Below are 16,645 nucleotides of genomic sequence, written 5' to 3' on the forward strand. Positions count from 1 at the left end.
GTGAAACCCGTTCGGGTTGCCAGTATTGTGGATAAATAAAAGGCTTAACAATTAAGAAAGAAGGAAAACAAAGATAATACACCTGTCAAACTTTTTGTATTATTAATGCTCATATGAAAAGCCATGATGCTTGTGCATGCTGTTGCCCTTAATACCAGCTGTTGCCTGTGCACATGGGCTGGTATTTCACTTGGCTGAACAGCCCTGCTGCCAGCAAGCACTCAAACAGGCAGCATCAATAACAGCAGTCTTCCCACACTCCATACAATTTAAGCTATTCTTCAAATTAATAATAATACTTAATAAAGCTTCATCGCTCATTTGCAAAGAAAACCATCAATTAATGTTAATCAGCATCCTCAGAATGTGATCAGGCTGGGCTTGTAGCTGGACGTGCCGAAACAGTTCAACTGGCAGATGGAGCATTTTCCAACTATTCTAATTAATGACTGCTCATTTCAAATGTTAATGCAATTAAATAAATAGGCAAAACAAATAAAAATAATATACAGTATGAAACTGCCACTGTCAGAGTGATTTCTGATCAAAAAAGTCAGCCTCAGTCAAACGCAGAAAGGGCCAAACCATCCCCTACTGGCTAAATAAGTTCTGAAAGAGCTGGGGCTAGCTTTTGTTAGTTATTTCCAACCATTTCTCTGGGAATGACATTTATATCACTTCCATTTTAACCTCTTGGCATCGACTGAAGAATTGCTTCTTTAAGTGTTAGAACATTTTCCTGCAGAAAATGAGAAGGGATTCCTTTCACATATTATGGGCTTTTTTTGGTGAAAAATTTAGACTTGCCTTGCTTTTTGTCTTTTCTATTTGAAATAATTGCCTGCATTTTTTTTTAGGAGTTTTATTTTCTGTGAGCATTGTATACCATACCACTGATGTAGGACTGCATTTGTTTGGGCTTATAAAGAGTTCAATTAGCCCCTTAATGCCTAGTTCAGTCACAATTAAACCTTCCCTGTTGACTCAGGATTGGTCTTTCTAAAGGCAGTGGAGGTGGTTTTAATTATTCATTCTCTGGTTTGTTTCTTACAGCAGTCTCAGCTGTGCTTTATTATTCAAAGGTTAATGCAAACTGAGAACTGGGTAAATTAAATTTGTTTGGCAGCTAGCAACCTGATGTATTATCGACACTGTGAAATATGGATGGCAACACTTCTGCTATTGTGCCACTTAAAAAGCCAGATTTCATCTTTAAAACAATTGCTAGTTTTGTTACTATGGCTGATAGAAAAGGAACGTTCCATAATGTTATAGTCTCTGCAACCCATTATTGTTGAGAAAGCAAGGTAGTTTAGAAAGCCAAGAAGCATTAACAGCTATTATAGAAAATGGATGTAGGTACCATGACTAATGAAGTGCTCTGCACAGGACTGAGTCGTGCAGCTGTATTCAGGGAATCATGCAGTCAGAAGTTTTAATGAAGGGAGCCCAAGGAATTGCAGGTGAAAGCGGGTTTTATTAACTTCCCGTGAACAAAACGAATAGTTGAGCAGTGAACATGACATGATGTCGTATAATAATTGTGTACCTTGGGTGCATTGTGAGGCATGGAGCATAGCCAAGAGCTTTCAGCTGTTCTACACACTGAGTGATTCCACAAACCCCTGAACGCTGCAGAAACATTCACTGCAAACATAACAAGAATTGTTTCGCAAGAAATGCCTAAAGACAATGCCACATCACTTTTCTGAGATATCTACCAGCACTGCCTTCCTCTAAAAAATATTAATCAGGTATCTGGAAGTCACCATTCCAATTGAACCTAATTAAAATTCAGGTCCTGTAATCAGCAGTCTGTGAATGGAAAAGAAGTCTTCATATGCTTTAAGAGGCCATCCTGAGTAAAATACATATTTGTATGGACAGGCATTGTGTTGTATGAAAGGAGGCCGTGTTGGCTTTTAGAAGAGTCATGCCCAATAACTTTTATTAGTTAGTATTTTATTTCATCTTTTTCAGAAATTCACCATACGGGTGAGAGAGTTTTCTTGTTTGATGCAGGATTATGTTTTGTACATTTTGAATATTATTTCAGTACTGTGTTATAAACCAAGGACTTTGAATTAACATAATCCAACACTTCCTGTTGCATTTAACGTAATTAACATAGCCCACTTCCTGTTTATGTTATTTTTAAGATAGGACAATGATTGCAGGGTGAAGCAGCCTTCTGTGGTAGTGACTGGAGACCTTAGGTTAGGAACAAGTGCAGCTGCAAGGTTGTTTGTACCCTGCTCAGTCTTTAGTACAGTCTGTGCTGTGTAATGTGTGTAATTACACTGCAACTGACTGAGGAGGTAGGTGGATGAGGAGGTAGGTGAAAATAGGATGGCTTGTGAAGCAAGACAGTGACAAGGCATCTCAGCAAAGTCTCTGTATCCTTGCATTGTAAATACTTCACATCTGCCCACTAAAATACTTGAGATAAGACAGTTGGGAATTTTTCTGTGCTTATTTGAATAATTTATGATGTGATTTTAATACTTCTTCCTGGCTGAATATATCACTTCTCTGACAGAGCTTAGGACATCAGATGTATGTTCTATCTAACTTAATGAATGTGATACACAATTTTAGTTTCTGGTGTTACAGCAAAACCAGCAGCACTACTGGTAGAGTATAACTGATGCAGTATATCCTTGATTGCATGTGGTTATTATATTTTTGTTTTCTATTTTAGTGCTGGACCCAAAGGAGACAACATTTATGAATGGAGGTCAACTATACTGGGGCCTCCAGGGTCTGTATATGAAGGTGGAGTTTTCTTCCTTGACATAACCTTTTCACCGGACTATCCTTTTAAACCACCCAAGGTTAGTAGAAGGATATTCAAAGTCTGATAGGAGTCTTCTCCTGCTGATATTTTTAATGTGTATGTTGGTATATCATTTTAGGATGAAACATAAAACTTTCAAAGCAATAATGAATTTTTAAACTTGACTCTTTTGATAGAAAGAATTTAAATAACTGGCTACAATTTGCTTGCATGCTGCCAGTATAGCTGAATGCATGTGGATTTATTTAGAAAAAGGTTGCATAATTTCCAGTAGCTATTTTTTAAAATTTGGATTTGTTTCTAATATGAAAGCGCTTGTATTTGAGTTGCACCCTTTATAAGTTGCTGAAGATACTTAATCTTTCCTGTTGACCCTTATAATTCACCGGGCTTGTTTGGCTGTCTGGACAAAAGCATGCACCTATTTCACCACCCCTTATAGTATCTGCAGGTGCAAGATATTATAAGTAATTGCTTTACATCAGTTTTCTGGAAGAATGTGGAAATATGGCACTAAAGTCCAGAATCTGGAGTGACAGAGATTTATAGAAATCCTTAGGAATTCTTTTTATAATGTTGTCTATAATGATACCAGCCAGAAAGAGAGAACTGTATCAAAAACCTAAAGGTAACAGATCATTACCATGATTAACTTGAAATGTCAAACATGAAAAATCTAGTGGTCAGGAAGACCATAAAAAAAAAAAAAAAAAAAGATGGAATGTGTCAATACAGAGCTTCATCTATAAGCAGAGGTAATAACTGCTGAGGAGGATCTCAGAATGGGACTTTATTGCTGGATCGCAGGATTATTGCAAACCACCTGCGGAATGTATTTATAAAAAGGGCAAACATCCTCCTGAAATGCATCCTCTGGCCTACAGAGAGAAGGAATTACCAGTGTCAGATACTTGATGCATGGAAGTCCTTATCTGGAAGACTGAGTGCAAATCTTAACACACATGTTCACTAATAGGAACGGAAACCAGGAAAATTTATCCTGCACTTCTGTTAATAGAATCAAATAAATTGATGGGGCTGTCTTCCATGAAACACAATAAAAAGAGTTGCATTGTTCACCTTGCCACTCTGGAGAGTGTGTCTGGAAGACCCCCATGGAAGGAGCTATGAAATCAAAAATATTTACCTTGTTTCTGACACATTTATGAAAGGATGGGTGGGCCATGTTGGTCTATAATAGAAGGATATTGCATTAAAAGAGAGAGAAGCCATTTCCTGTTTGATTACTTTGAGTAGATTATTGAAATATAAGTGCCTATGTATAGAATTTTAATCCCACAGTGGTAATGTTCACAGAAGTAGATAACATTGATATTACCAGGAAAGGTTTTGTAAAACAAATGAGAGATGTGAATGCAAAGCACTTGTCATTTTGTAAATTGAACTTTCCCAGACAGTAATCTAAAGATGGGTGAGTATAGCAGTTAGAGATGGTGAGCAGTATTGATGGGTGAGTATAGCAGTATTAGAGATGGGTGAGCAGTATAGAGGTGAGTATAGCAGTATTAGAGATGGGTGAGCAGTATTAGATGGGTGAGTATAGCAGTATTAGAGATGGTATAACTTTGTTTCCCACTTTTAGTGTTCCAGTTTAGAGAAGCCTTGATGTCACTGAGAGGTCTTAGAGGAGTTGTACACATTTCTGGCTGCACAATTTCAGATTTAGGCAGCTGTTCTTACATGGAGCAGAAAAAATTTGGAACTTTATGATGCCTCCTTCAGTTTGTTAAAGCTCTGGGCACGCTGAGCTGGGGTCAGTCCTGTTCTGTTCTTCCCCTGTCCTGTTTTTCCTGCCTCCCCCCAGTCCAGCCCACTGTCTGGACAAGGTCTGTTTTAACAAGCCCTATTTATTTACTTCTTTCTTGGGCTTAGTCTGTTTGTACTAGCTGCCATGCAAGGGTTACGTTCAGTCCCTCCCAAAAGTTAAAATTATAATTTTTAGCAGATAAAATGGCTTTATGGCCTATAAAATAGAGCTTGAAGTTCTCTCAGACCGCTAATATGTGAGAACTAGCTCTAAAAGACAAGTTACAGGGAGGTCTTTTGTCATTCTCTCTGTTGAATCTGTTGTCTTGAGGCAGTGTATGCAACAGACACCCTTTTAAAAGAGAAGTTGAAGGTCCAGTTTGCTATTTCACCACAAGGTAAAGTCTTTTTCAATCTGCACTCAGTTGTGCTCAGCAACTGTGTTATTTTGAGACATGAGTAATGCAGCTGTGCATTGCTTATTAATGAAATGTCAAGCAAAGAGGTGGTTCTTGTCCTGCTTCATAATAGATTTGATTGTCTGCCTTTATCTTGATGCCAGTTGTCACTGTAAGAAATGTGTGCAACTAAATCATATGAAAATGTACTGCTTGATAAAGGATAAGAGAATTGGTGATGCCATGTTGTCTTAGTAAACAGCCAGTTTTATGTGGAGGGGAATTGTCATCTGTAAGAAAATAATGGGTGCGTGTGCACAGGGGACTCATGTCAGATATAACTGTGTCATAAGCATGTGTTGAACACGTGGATTCTTACCCTATTCACTCCAGCCACAGTTCTAAATGATCCCTCTACTCAGTCCTGCTGTATGACCTCCCAAACTGTTGCTATTTCATTACACTTCCTTTCCAGACCTTATGAAACTCATTCATAGTTAGGGAAATCCCTTTAATTAAGCAGCATGGGAAGACCACTGCTTATCATAAGCCTGTCAGCACTGCTGGGAGAAGGTAGTTAAATATGTTCTCCCCGAGCTGATCTCCAGCAAAAGAAAGGTACTGAGTACATGGAATGTATGACATGGCCTCGTGCTACAGTGCTATCTGTGTGCTGGCATCTCTTCTACTTCTCCAGAAGATTTGTGATATTTTGTGCTGTTCTCGGAATCATGGATTATAGGGTTATGGGCATAGATTATTTTAGATTTCTTTGTAGTTATATTCTATTTTTTTTCTAACTCCTTGTGGCTCTATAGTCTTAAAAAACCTAGGGATATAGTACAAGACTGTGAAATGTACTGAGAAAGACATAAAATGTATCCTGAGTGTTGGCAAGATTACCGCCTTGTAAGAACATAGCAGAAAGGTCTAATTCACATTTTTCACTATGATTGAATTCATAAATTGCTCCTGAGATTTCTGTGGACCATTTTCGTCCCTCATTCCCTATGAAGTAAGGAAATATTTAAACAAGTACTGTCAAAATTGATCTTCCAAAAATGTGACCACAAAAAACCTGGGAAGAAACAGAAACTGTATTTCCCAGATGCAATTACTTGACCCAGCCTGGGGTTCCAAAGGCAAATTCCCATGTCACATAACATATTCACTGTTAAGGGCCTAATCCACAGTGTGTTAAAATCTGCAGAAAGATCCCTTTTCCTTATCTCTTCTCAGATGTTGTGCACTCCATTATCATGTATGTGTATGTCACAAATGGATCTTGAGGAGGGTAAAATAATTTTTTAAGTAAGAAAAATGCAATGAAAATTTATTTTGGATACGTGCCTTTTTATTACCACCATTAAAATATATTTGTGGTGTAAAACACTGTTCAGTTTGTATTGTACAAAGTTCTTGATATTTTTTGAGGGATCCAGATTGCTTTTATAAACACTGTTGATGCCTGATCTGATTGCTGGGCACCCTGTTGCATGTTGGAAAACATTATTTAATTAAACAACAGAGACCACATTTTTACAAGTAAAGATGTTCTATATACTGTTTTTTTCTTTTTAACAAATGTACAAAGTAATTTTCATTTGCTCTTGTAGATAGTTAATCTGCTTCTCTACTTTCCCTTTATCACATAAAAGAATCACTCATTCATTCAGGTTTTGTTTAACAAAGAAAAAGTATCTATCCAAATTTTCACTTTTAGGTATTTCTTCACTTTTTGTAGCCTCCAACATCCTTAAGATTTTCAAGTTTTATCTCCATTTTCCACATTAATTCTCCTGTGTGATCCAGTTCACATTTCAGGTTTTGTATCGCAACACATCACTGTCATCAGGTTTTCCTTCCAGTCTGTACCAACAGACTACGGATCCCCTATGGATCCATAGCTTTCATTTGGTCTGTCCTTGCCTGTCAGTATTTTTCCAAAGTTAAACCATAATCATAGAATCAAATTAAGTAACTCTTGACCATCACAGAATAAACCATGTGGTAAGCCGGAGTGTAATTTGCTCTCACGCTGTTAATTTCTTCCCCTTTGAAGTCAGTCTGTTTTGGTATTTCAGCTTTGTCACATGCCTTGAAACTGGACTCCAAATTTTTTGAGCCGGAGGTCACTGACCTTTTCAGCTCTGCTTTCCTTATAAATCAATGGCATTTGGCTTCACTCACAACTGCAGCACACTCATGCAGAGGAGGGAGTTGTTCTTCCCCAAAAAAGTTTACCTCCCTGTGACCAATGCAGCTTGATAGGAGTGGTGGAGGGCCAGCCCAGCCTAACTCTGATTCAGCTCTACAACCAGAAAACAAGACCCTTAGAACACCTCACCTGAGAACTAGCAAATCAGCTTTGGCTTTCTGTAAGGCTCTAATCAATTAAAAATATTTCCTTGCCTCCACTGTGAGGAAGCTTCTGCAGAAATGAGCTGAGCACTCGTTGGCTGAGTCAGCAAGGATGCGGGCAGGCTGCGCGATCGCCGCTCTCCCCTCGGCTGCATCCTCAGTGTCACGTTGGTTTTATGAGATGCCAGACAGAAGGAAGGTCTGGAGCACACAAAGTGAGGCATAGATGTGGTGATGAGCTCACTTTCTGCTAAAGGCCAGATGAGGCTAAAGGCTGCTGAGGCTTCAATTTCAGTCACAAGGTGAGGTTTCACTTCAGCCCAAAAATACAGCACGTAGCATAAGGGACTGAAAAATAGACGAAGCTGTGCCCTGTTCAGAGTAGAAATGAATAAAAATGCTTAGATGACCTGCCAAGGAAATAACCTTACATTTTTTCAGTGGCTTAATGACCCCCTCAACCTTTTTTAGAAATACCTTTGAGATTTCTTTTTCCTGCCAACCATCTTCCTTTCATCCTTAATGAATTCAGACAGTTCACCCCTTGGCTTTAACAGAGGAAAGGTCTCTCTCTCTCTCTCTCTATCCCATTCAGTACCCCAAAGCTCCTTCTTTGGGGTATTGAATGGGATCTAGCCTTGCATAGATGTCTCTTGTGGGAGGACGTGTGTGTATATCTGTGAGTGTGCATGTATGATTATATGTCCATGTGTATTTGAGTAGGAGGTATCACATCTTTTAGTCAGGCTGGTCTGACAGGAAGAATTTCACCTCAATTTGTGTCCTCAGTCTGCATAAGAAATCAGTGAATTCCCCAAGTATGCAAGATTTTGATCCAAGATCCTTTAAAATTTAGCCATCAGTACAAACACTGCAGCTTTGGGTACACTATACAACTGAAGAAAAGGCAATAATTTCATTATCCTGCATCCTGTCCCTCTGGAGCAGGAAGCTTTGACAAATCAGGAAGCCATACCACTCTTTTGTACAGGCGTTGGTAGAAAAATGAATGCTCTTCAAGAGAACTTTCCTCCCAGGAATTGTCACTGCAGTGGAGTCTGCATTTTCCTCAAGAATAATCTTTATTAATAACTTCTACTCTCATATTTGACTACGTTCAGTCTATTACAGTGTCAATTCAATTTAGCTGTGGCTGATACAATATGGATGTATCTATCATTACCCTAGGATTCTGCTAGCTGTATTTTGGATTTGAGTGATTTATAGAATCTCTTAATCCCAAATATACAATTAATCTTGCTGGGGACTTTAATCTCAGCTGACTGAAAAATGGTTCATAGGACTTGAAAGCTGCAATATGCTGAATCACCTCTAAATCAAAATTAAAATAACAGAAAACTCTGTTTTCTGTTAAGTCCTATGTAAGACTCCTATCTAAGTCTCCTATGCCTAACAACTAACTGAAAAACTATTCTCAGCAGTTGAAAGCCTAGATGGTTTAAATCAGCTGTTGGACTACAAGGGAGGCCCTTTTCCTTTTTAAATATAATGCACAGTGTATAGAGTCTGATCTTAATGGCAGTATTAAACATCTCTTCAGGTTTTTTTAATACTAATATAGCACTAAATATCGTTTTGTGAAATTCTTCTTCTGTGGTAGACACTTTCAACCTATTTTGTAAGTTCAGCCTCATGTCTGAGGGGGCAATGCTTTCTGCTCCTGGCTTCTACTCTACATGTTCATATTTATTTTATATGTGATTAGCTGTTAAGGACACTTTTCTCTGCAGTGTAATAGAAAAACAGTGCTTACAAGAGTAGATGCAAAAAAATAAACATTCCTTAGTTAGAAAACCTACGTTGTTAAAATGAACCTTACTAGGCAGACATACATGTTAAATTGCATTTATCACTACTAACACAATTTACACTTAAAGCTCTAAAACTCCCTAAGCACAGCCCATTTGACTGACCCCTTTTTACCATCTCTGGAACCCTGATGCAGGCAGGGCTCCAGTGAGCCTCCTCCAGCCCCCCTTCCCAGACACTGCCATCATTAGGGCAGCCTTCAAACGCAATGCTCTCCTGTCAACCTTATCCTTTGCATTCATCTGCCTCGTCATACTTCTCTCATAGCCTCTGTCACATCCTATTAGCTCTCAGTGCCGTGCTGTGCTGCTCACAGCTTTTTCCAGCTGCCTCCTGCCCTCCCCATGCTCCTCCTGGTCCTGATGGTGTGGCGGTGCCTCGGCCGGCGCGTTCCCACCGCGCTGCCTCCCGCGGCCCCTTTGCTGTGCCTCCGCGCTCCCTTGTTCTCCTGGCCCAGCCTTTCCATTTGCATCTCCTTGCTGAGAGCAGCCCGGGAGTCCTTCATCCATGACAATGAATGGAGTTGGCAGGTTTTCCCAGCAGAGTGAAGTCTTTGGGTGTTTGCAGGCAGAAATCAGATGCAGGGGTGTCTTTGAGAGGGAGAAATGGACAACCTACCGGCAGCAGGCCATTGTCAGAGGCAGCAGGATCAGCCCCAATCCTGCCCTTCTCAGAACAGCTCTTTCCAGGAGTGTGAGCTGCAGAGTGCGGTTCCCATGCTTGCACCACCTGCCGTGAAACAGCTTCTTCCACAGATCATATCCCTGGGATGCTCCAGGCCTGGAAGTGTTGAAGGCCAGGTTGGATGGAGCTTTGAGCAGCCTGCTCTAGGGGGAGGTGTCCCTGCCCGTGGCAGAGGGGTTGATACTGGATGGTCTTCAAGGTCCCTTCCAACCCAAGCCATTCTGTGAGTCTGTGATGTCTTCAGGTGATGCTGAACCAGCATGCACTGGTACAGGGCTCTGGGCAGCTCAAACCCAGGTGGCTGCTTAAGGAAGTGTAATGTCTCTCAAAATAACAGGATGAGAGTTTTTAAGTGGAGGACATAGATGTGAACAGAAATAGGTTAGACTGAGGAGAGAATCAATAACTATGTTTTATTGTGATTAAATGCAAAATATGTATTTGGTAAGGCAACACTATGGAACTCTTTGAGATTTCCTTTCAATTCATTTATCTGATAATTCTTCTAGTAATTGGTAAATTGAATTGCCAATGATTCTTCTGATGAATAGCCTCCTTATTCACTTTGTTTACAGTACACTAATTTATATCAGTAGTCTCTATTGATTTATTTAATCTTGATGCAAACAGTTCTATCTAACTAAGCTCCTCCTGTTTTCCTTACCAAGACTTAGGTGGTTTATCATTTCTTCCAATTTCCTGTGAATACCCAGTACACAAAGCTCTTTAAGAGGGCCTGTAGAGGCATTCTATGGGGAATATCTTCTGCCTCACAGCATTGGTTTTCATATTGCTTGTCAAATATATTTTCAGAAGACAATTTGTCTGTTGGAAATTTCAGAAATTACATAATTCTCCTGTATCAAGCATGTTTTACTACTGCATAAAATTCATGTGATCTAAAAATACATAATAAGTTGAGGTTGTTTCTTGAGCTCTTTTACACAGATACAGATAAATATACACAGATGTGAGAGAAAGAATTTTTTGCACACCATTACTATAAAATGAGAGCAGATGGACTGATCAGGACACAAAACTACTAATTTTGAAGTCAGTCTGCCTAGGACTTCTGTTGTATGGAGTACCTAAATACCCAATGGCTGTGGGAATTGGGTGAGGAAGAGGCCCCTGTTTCTTAGAATAAAGTCTAGGAATAAAGTCTCGTGCCTGGAGCACCATGCAGGAGCTCTGGGGTGAGCTGAGAGGCGTACACGTAGGACAGTACAGCCTGCATGCTTTGAACTTCAAAAGGGAGGTTGATTTTATAAAAGTTAAATTGTCAGTAAGTCTTAAAAAAACCTCACTCTCTTATAAAAGAACTTTTTTGCTGACTTTGCATAAGGAAGTACTAATTGTAAGAAAGATTATGCTGATTTTATGAAAATCATTTTATAAAAACTCATTGTAACTTTGTCAGAGAAGGCTTTTGATGCTTAGCATATTACCATCTTGTTTCCATTCTGAACATCCCTAACCCAAACAGTAATCCATTTCCCTTGTCCTCTCCTTCTCTTCCTTTGTTTTCAGAAAACTTTGTACCGTTTAGGATTTTTTTTTTCTCTCTGTTGGATACATCAAAGATTATCAAGGTTCCTTTTTATTTTTCCTGCTGTTAAATCTGTGTGCAAAATGAGTGCATTTATGTAATATAGAAGCTTAGTGCTGCTGTGCTTATTCATTTTCTTTCCCCTGTAACACTCTTCAATGAGACAGTGTGAGCAGTTACTCAGCTTCATAATTACAATGGATATAATGAATAATTACTCACATTGCATACTGATTCATTTTCAGTAATATTAAAGGTGAGCTCATGTGGATGCTATTCTATCCATTTAAATTGTTACCACTTTTGGCTACTGATGTCTTGCATGGTGCTTTTTGCCAAAGAAGCACAGCACAGTATCCCCGTCAGACTTCTCTGTAGGTCAAGCAAACGAAATTATAGTTTATTATTTCCTGCTAATGCAGATACCATGTATTTTCCTTCCATAAAATAAATAATATCTGTTTTTTACCAAGTAAAATTAGATGTAATCAAGTGTTTTGAGAACTAGATGAAGTTCATTTCTTGCTGTAAATTTAAAATGTACTTTTAAATAGTGAGCAGCATATGGCCAGTCATTTTTTGCACACTCTTTGTGATAAATCATTAAGTATCTCAATAATTGATCATGTGCATGCTACAAATATCTACTAACAAACTGGAAATAGTCCTTCCTGGCTTAGAAAGGCAGCCTCAGCACTCATAGATAAATGAAGTACAGTAAGAAATTAGAGGGTGCTAATTAATATAAAGGTTATTGCATGAATGTTGTGTCATTCAGAGCTATATACACTTTTCATTTAGATAGTTTTGTTTTTTTCATATGACTGAAGAGTTTAGGGGCAATCTTGATTTTATTTTCTCTGGGTGGACCAATGTATTGCTCATAAAGTCTGACAAACTGAGGTGGGAATAACTTACTCTCTCCTGAGCTCTATAAACATCATCATAAACGGCATCATATATATATATATATTATATATATATATATATATATATATATATATATATATATATATATATAACCTTTTCTGTATGCAGTACAACTTCTTCCAATTCAGGTAGTGCCACTGCAGTTTTATTAAAGAACTCCTGGGGAATATATGAGGAAGACAGAAATTTCATCTCAAGCAGGCATGCAGGATTCCATCCTTGTAAGAAATGAAAGTTCTTGAAAGGAACTTCCCAAAATCACAGGAATGAGAGCCCTGGGATCTCAACTCTGCTTCCAGTGTTAGCTGAGCAAAAGGAGGTTGGTTTTGTTTATTTTCCAGTTGGCTCTGGGAATTTTTCCTCTCTCCCTACACAGTCACCAGGCTCCGGTGACTGAGAAGCAGGAGGTGAGGGTTTGAACCCAAACAGGCTGTTGATAGCAAACCCTGAGGGCACACTGTAAGCCCTTGCATGTAATTTGTAAAACTAGGGAATCCTTTCTTCCTCCTGATGTGTTTTGAAGAGGATTGCAGCTGAATTCAGTGGAGTCTGAAAGTGTGTGAGATGGTGTACCAGGCACCATAGGTTGTGTTTAGACCTCCATGCAAAAGAAAGATAAGTTATTTTAAGACTACATCATGCTGGAAAACTGGTGTTCAAAATCACTCTAAGATCCAGAAATTACTTATCTTGCCTTCAACTAGTTGCCTCCAATCACTCAACTGAAATCCATCTTAGTTTCCTCTTCCCAGGTTTTATAAACAGTCTTTTTTCAGTCCTAAAACTTACTCAGCAAATAGCCAGACATAGCTTTGCATGTTTGGCATTCAGCAGTAGATGACAGATGAGTTTATTATTGTTTACTTCCAACACTGATTGAATGAAATTTGATTGAAAATAAATTCCTTATCATTACCTTTTGGAAGTTTGTTTGCAGTGCTCACAGTTTTCAGAAGGTAGTCCCATTTTTCCCTTTTCCCCGTAATTTGCATTTTCCTGACCTATACTTTTATTCAACAAAAATTAGGTATGCCTTTTAAATTCCAGAATGAAAGATAATAAATCCATAGAAAACACTTATGGTTCAAGAAAATCCATACATTTCTCCTCTACCATTTAATTGTCTGAAGGTGACTTTGCCTGTACACCCACACCCTCCTTAGAGCCCCTGCATGAGGTTGTTTAGGTGTTTTCATTAGGGGATAAATGGAATTTGAGTCCAGCATTTAAAGGAAACATTTAAGTGACATCAATGGTAAAAATATGACCATAATAAAGAAATTGCAGTTTCCCTGGGAAGGTGTTAACACATAGTTTCTCTCCACACATAGAATAGGAGGACCCTGCATAACCTTACAATGTAGGTATGGTAAGCACAACATACAGAAAGTTACATCTCAGCATTTCCCACATTATCAGCAATTTCAGGCAATAGATGGATGAGGGAAGCAATGTGTCATCCCATTTGTACTCTGCTGCCTCGGGGTGAGAACTCTGTTACCTGTCACCTTCAGGCCACAGTTTCCAGTCATTGATACAACTTCTTCTGCAATTCTAAACACTGTGATTCTTTTCATTAATTAATTGAATTGATTTTTCAGAATTAAAATTAATTAGTAAAATATAACCTATTGTCATTATAAAATAACTAATACATTGATTATTTAAATATTTAAATGCCTGCATGTCTTAGGCAGGCATTTTAAATGCACTGGCATATTTGGTGAGTTGGTGACACTGTCAGCGGTAAGCAGCAAGCCTTATCTTGCCTTTCTCAATCTCACAGGTTTAATATGTACTCATAGTGAAAAAATGCTGCATTTCAGGTCTAGGGATTTTCTAAAAACAGCCTTCCAACTGCAAACAGGTGCAGTCCCACCTACATTTATCCACCAGGTAGCCTGAGATGGCAATGGAATGTTGAACAGTTCATGAATGACATGAACTGCCTCCATTCATCTCAGTGGCTCTGAATCCTGCCAAATTCCCAGTGTTCTTGCTTCAGTGCTTCAGGAGCAGCTGAGGCAGGGGAACAAACGTGTGGCAGTGTCTGTCCTCTCTGCTGGAGGCAAAACGGTTGCACTTAAAATACACACTCAAATCTATGACCTTCTCTGAAGCAGGTTACAAGCTCAGACTGACCTGTCTATAAATATTTTAGAGGGTATAATTTCATCTGTGCAATGGATTCAGTGCTTCCTCCACACTCAGTGAGACCACACATATCTTATTACTCGGTATATTTAGATGGCACTGAATGAAGTCCTCAAATTTTTCCTTGTGGAAGTATAGGGAAGCACCTTTGTTGAGGTAAAATACTTAACAAAATAAAATACTTAAAAATACTTGTTGAGGTAAAATACTTAAACAAAAATACTTATTACAATGGTGTACTGCAAAGTTAGCATACAATAATTCAAATTAAGCAGGTGTTTTTACTAAGTCCTAGGACATCCTGATCAGTCCAGAGCAGTCACTGATTCACTTCTAACTGGAGTATAAGAGTTCCTGGAGTTAACCTACCTGGGGAATTAATGAGCACCTACAATTCACAGGACGGTCCTCCACACCATCTCCCTATCTGGGCACTTTTGACATGCAGTTTGTGTAAAGTAGTTTGTGGCTTTTGTGCATTGGTAACCTTCCTTGTTCAAGATAGCTTCCTTCTGTAGACAGACATTTAATTTTTTTCTCCAAATTATAATTCTTTAAATAAATAACATTTTGATCTCACAGAAGACTTCCTTCCCTCCAAATGGTGAATGTGCTTGGGCTTCTAATGAGGGGGAGAAAATAGATCATCTGGCTATAGCATTTGGATTAATTGAGATCATTGCACCAGAAATATTTTAAATTATCACAGAAATCCCAGAAGTGAAGCACTTAGGCTGGAAAACAATAAGCAAAACCACAAGTGAACAGGAAAAATGAAGGAACCTATAAATATGTAGGGTATGGAGTGGTGAACTGTAAATTTATCCAATTAATTAGCAATACCTTTAAATATAGAAGCGTTTAAAAACTGATGAACTTGCTTAGTAGGGTTCTTTGGTACAGAACTCACTGGTGCATGACAATGGGCTCCAAAGCATTTTTCCAGATCTGCATGGAAAAGTACTTATGAGAAAAAGTATTTCTTATTGAATGCAATGCTTTAATACCATAAATCTACCATCTTTTCTTTCCATTATTTTGTCAAAGCTTCTTGATTTAATCCAAAGGGGCAGAATTTTTCAGTGTGCTAGAGAATGATTTCTGTAATTATTTTTTTATAATAAAAAAATAATTACAGCACCTGGTGTATTTTTTAATAATACAGCAGGTGCTGTATTATTTCATTGGTATTCTCCCTTCTGCTTGCTGAGCAGCCTGATAGTCCCACTCAGATCACTGAGATCTCTGATACTGAAGAAAATCCGAAGAGGAGCCTGCCTGTCACCAGTTTGCATTACTCTCCAGACAGGGGTTTATCTGTGGAAGGGCAGGGGTGGGTTTGTAGGCACTCCCAGCTTACATTAGCACAGTCCCAGAGGAGCAAAGAGCACAGCTTCCCTGAGTCCAGGAGTGCTTTTCCTGCTGTTGTCTCCTGCCTGCCCACCCCCTCTCCTGGAAGGGCTGTTGCTGGTGAGGTAGACACCTGAAGTTCTACATCTTAATTTTAGATTTTAGGAACATGTCATTGAAACCATCTGGGTGTGACTTGTCATTTGAGTAGGACTGATGGAGAAATTAGTCCTTGATGACTTCCAAGAGGTGGTTTTATTCACATTGTCCCTTCTTATCCAGTAGTCCCAGTAGTCATTCTGAATTATGAAGTGAACTTTCCTAGCTGAGCTTCTCTTAAAATAAAAAGCCTGTGTCTCCACCTTGAAGAAGGACATTATTCTGGGCTAAAATAATCTCCGTGGTTTGTTACCTATGGGATCACCTGGAACACCATATAAAATAGATACGGAAATCATCAAAATAAACTACTAAAAAAAACCCCAAAGGTGTTTGCAAACAATTAAATGATAAAAATGTAACCTAAAATTTGGAAGTCTGAGCAGCCTTTCTCAAAAATCTTTCACTTCAATTTTTTCAGGAGTCACTGCTGTGATGCCTCTGCATTTTCTTTTTACAGCTTAATCTATTGTGTCAAATGATGAACAGATGAAGACAGTAGAAGAATCTGTCTTGTTCTGACTGCCTTCAAAGCGTGAAAGAGCTGTGTACCTGAGTTATGAACATTGTCCAGATTATGGGCTGGAACTGCTGTTTTTTGCCATATACAAAATAATGAGATTGATAAGACCAAGGCAGGAGGAAGCTCAGGAAATGCATCCCATT

The 16,645-nt window shown here is 38.7% G+C and overlaps 1 protein-coding gene across 2 annotated transcripts in view; it reads left to right on the forward strand.

Moving 5' to 3' along the window:
* The window catches only part of UBE2E2 (ubiquitin conjugating enzyme E2 E2), a 202,115-nt gene that overhangs the window by 162,056 nt on the left and 23,414 nt on the right, over positions 1–16,645 (forward strand). For both annotated transcript variants that reach the window (XM_009086111.3, XM_018909592.3), the window contains exon 4: positions 2,702–2,834. In XM_009086111.3, coding sequence (XP_009084359.1) covers positions 2,702–2,834 — 133 coding nt within the window. The remainder of the gene's footprint in view (positions 1–2,701; positions 2,835–16,645) is intronic.

Source organism: Serinus canaria, chromosome 2, assembly GCF_022539315.1.
Source record: "Serinus canaria isolate serCan28SL12 chromosome 2, serCan2020, whole genome shotgun sequence".
NCBI classification, from domain to species: Eukaryota; Metazoa; Chordata; class Aves; order Passeriformes; family Fringillidae; genus Serinus; species Serinus canaria.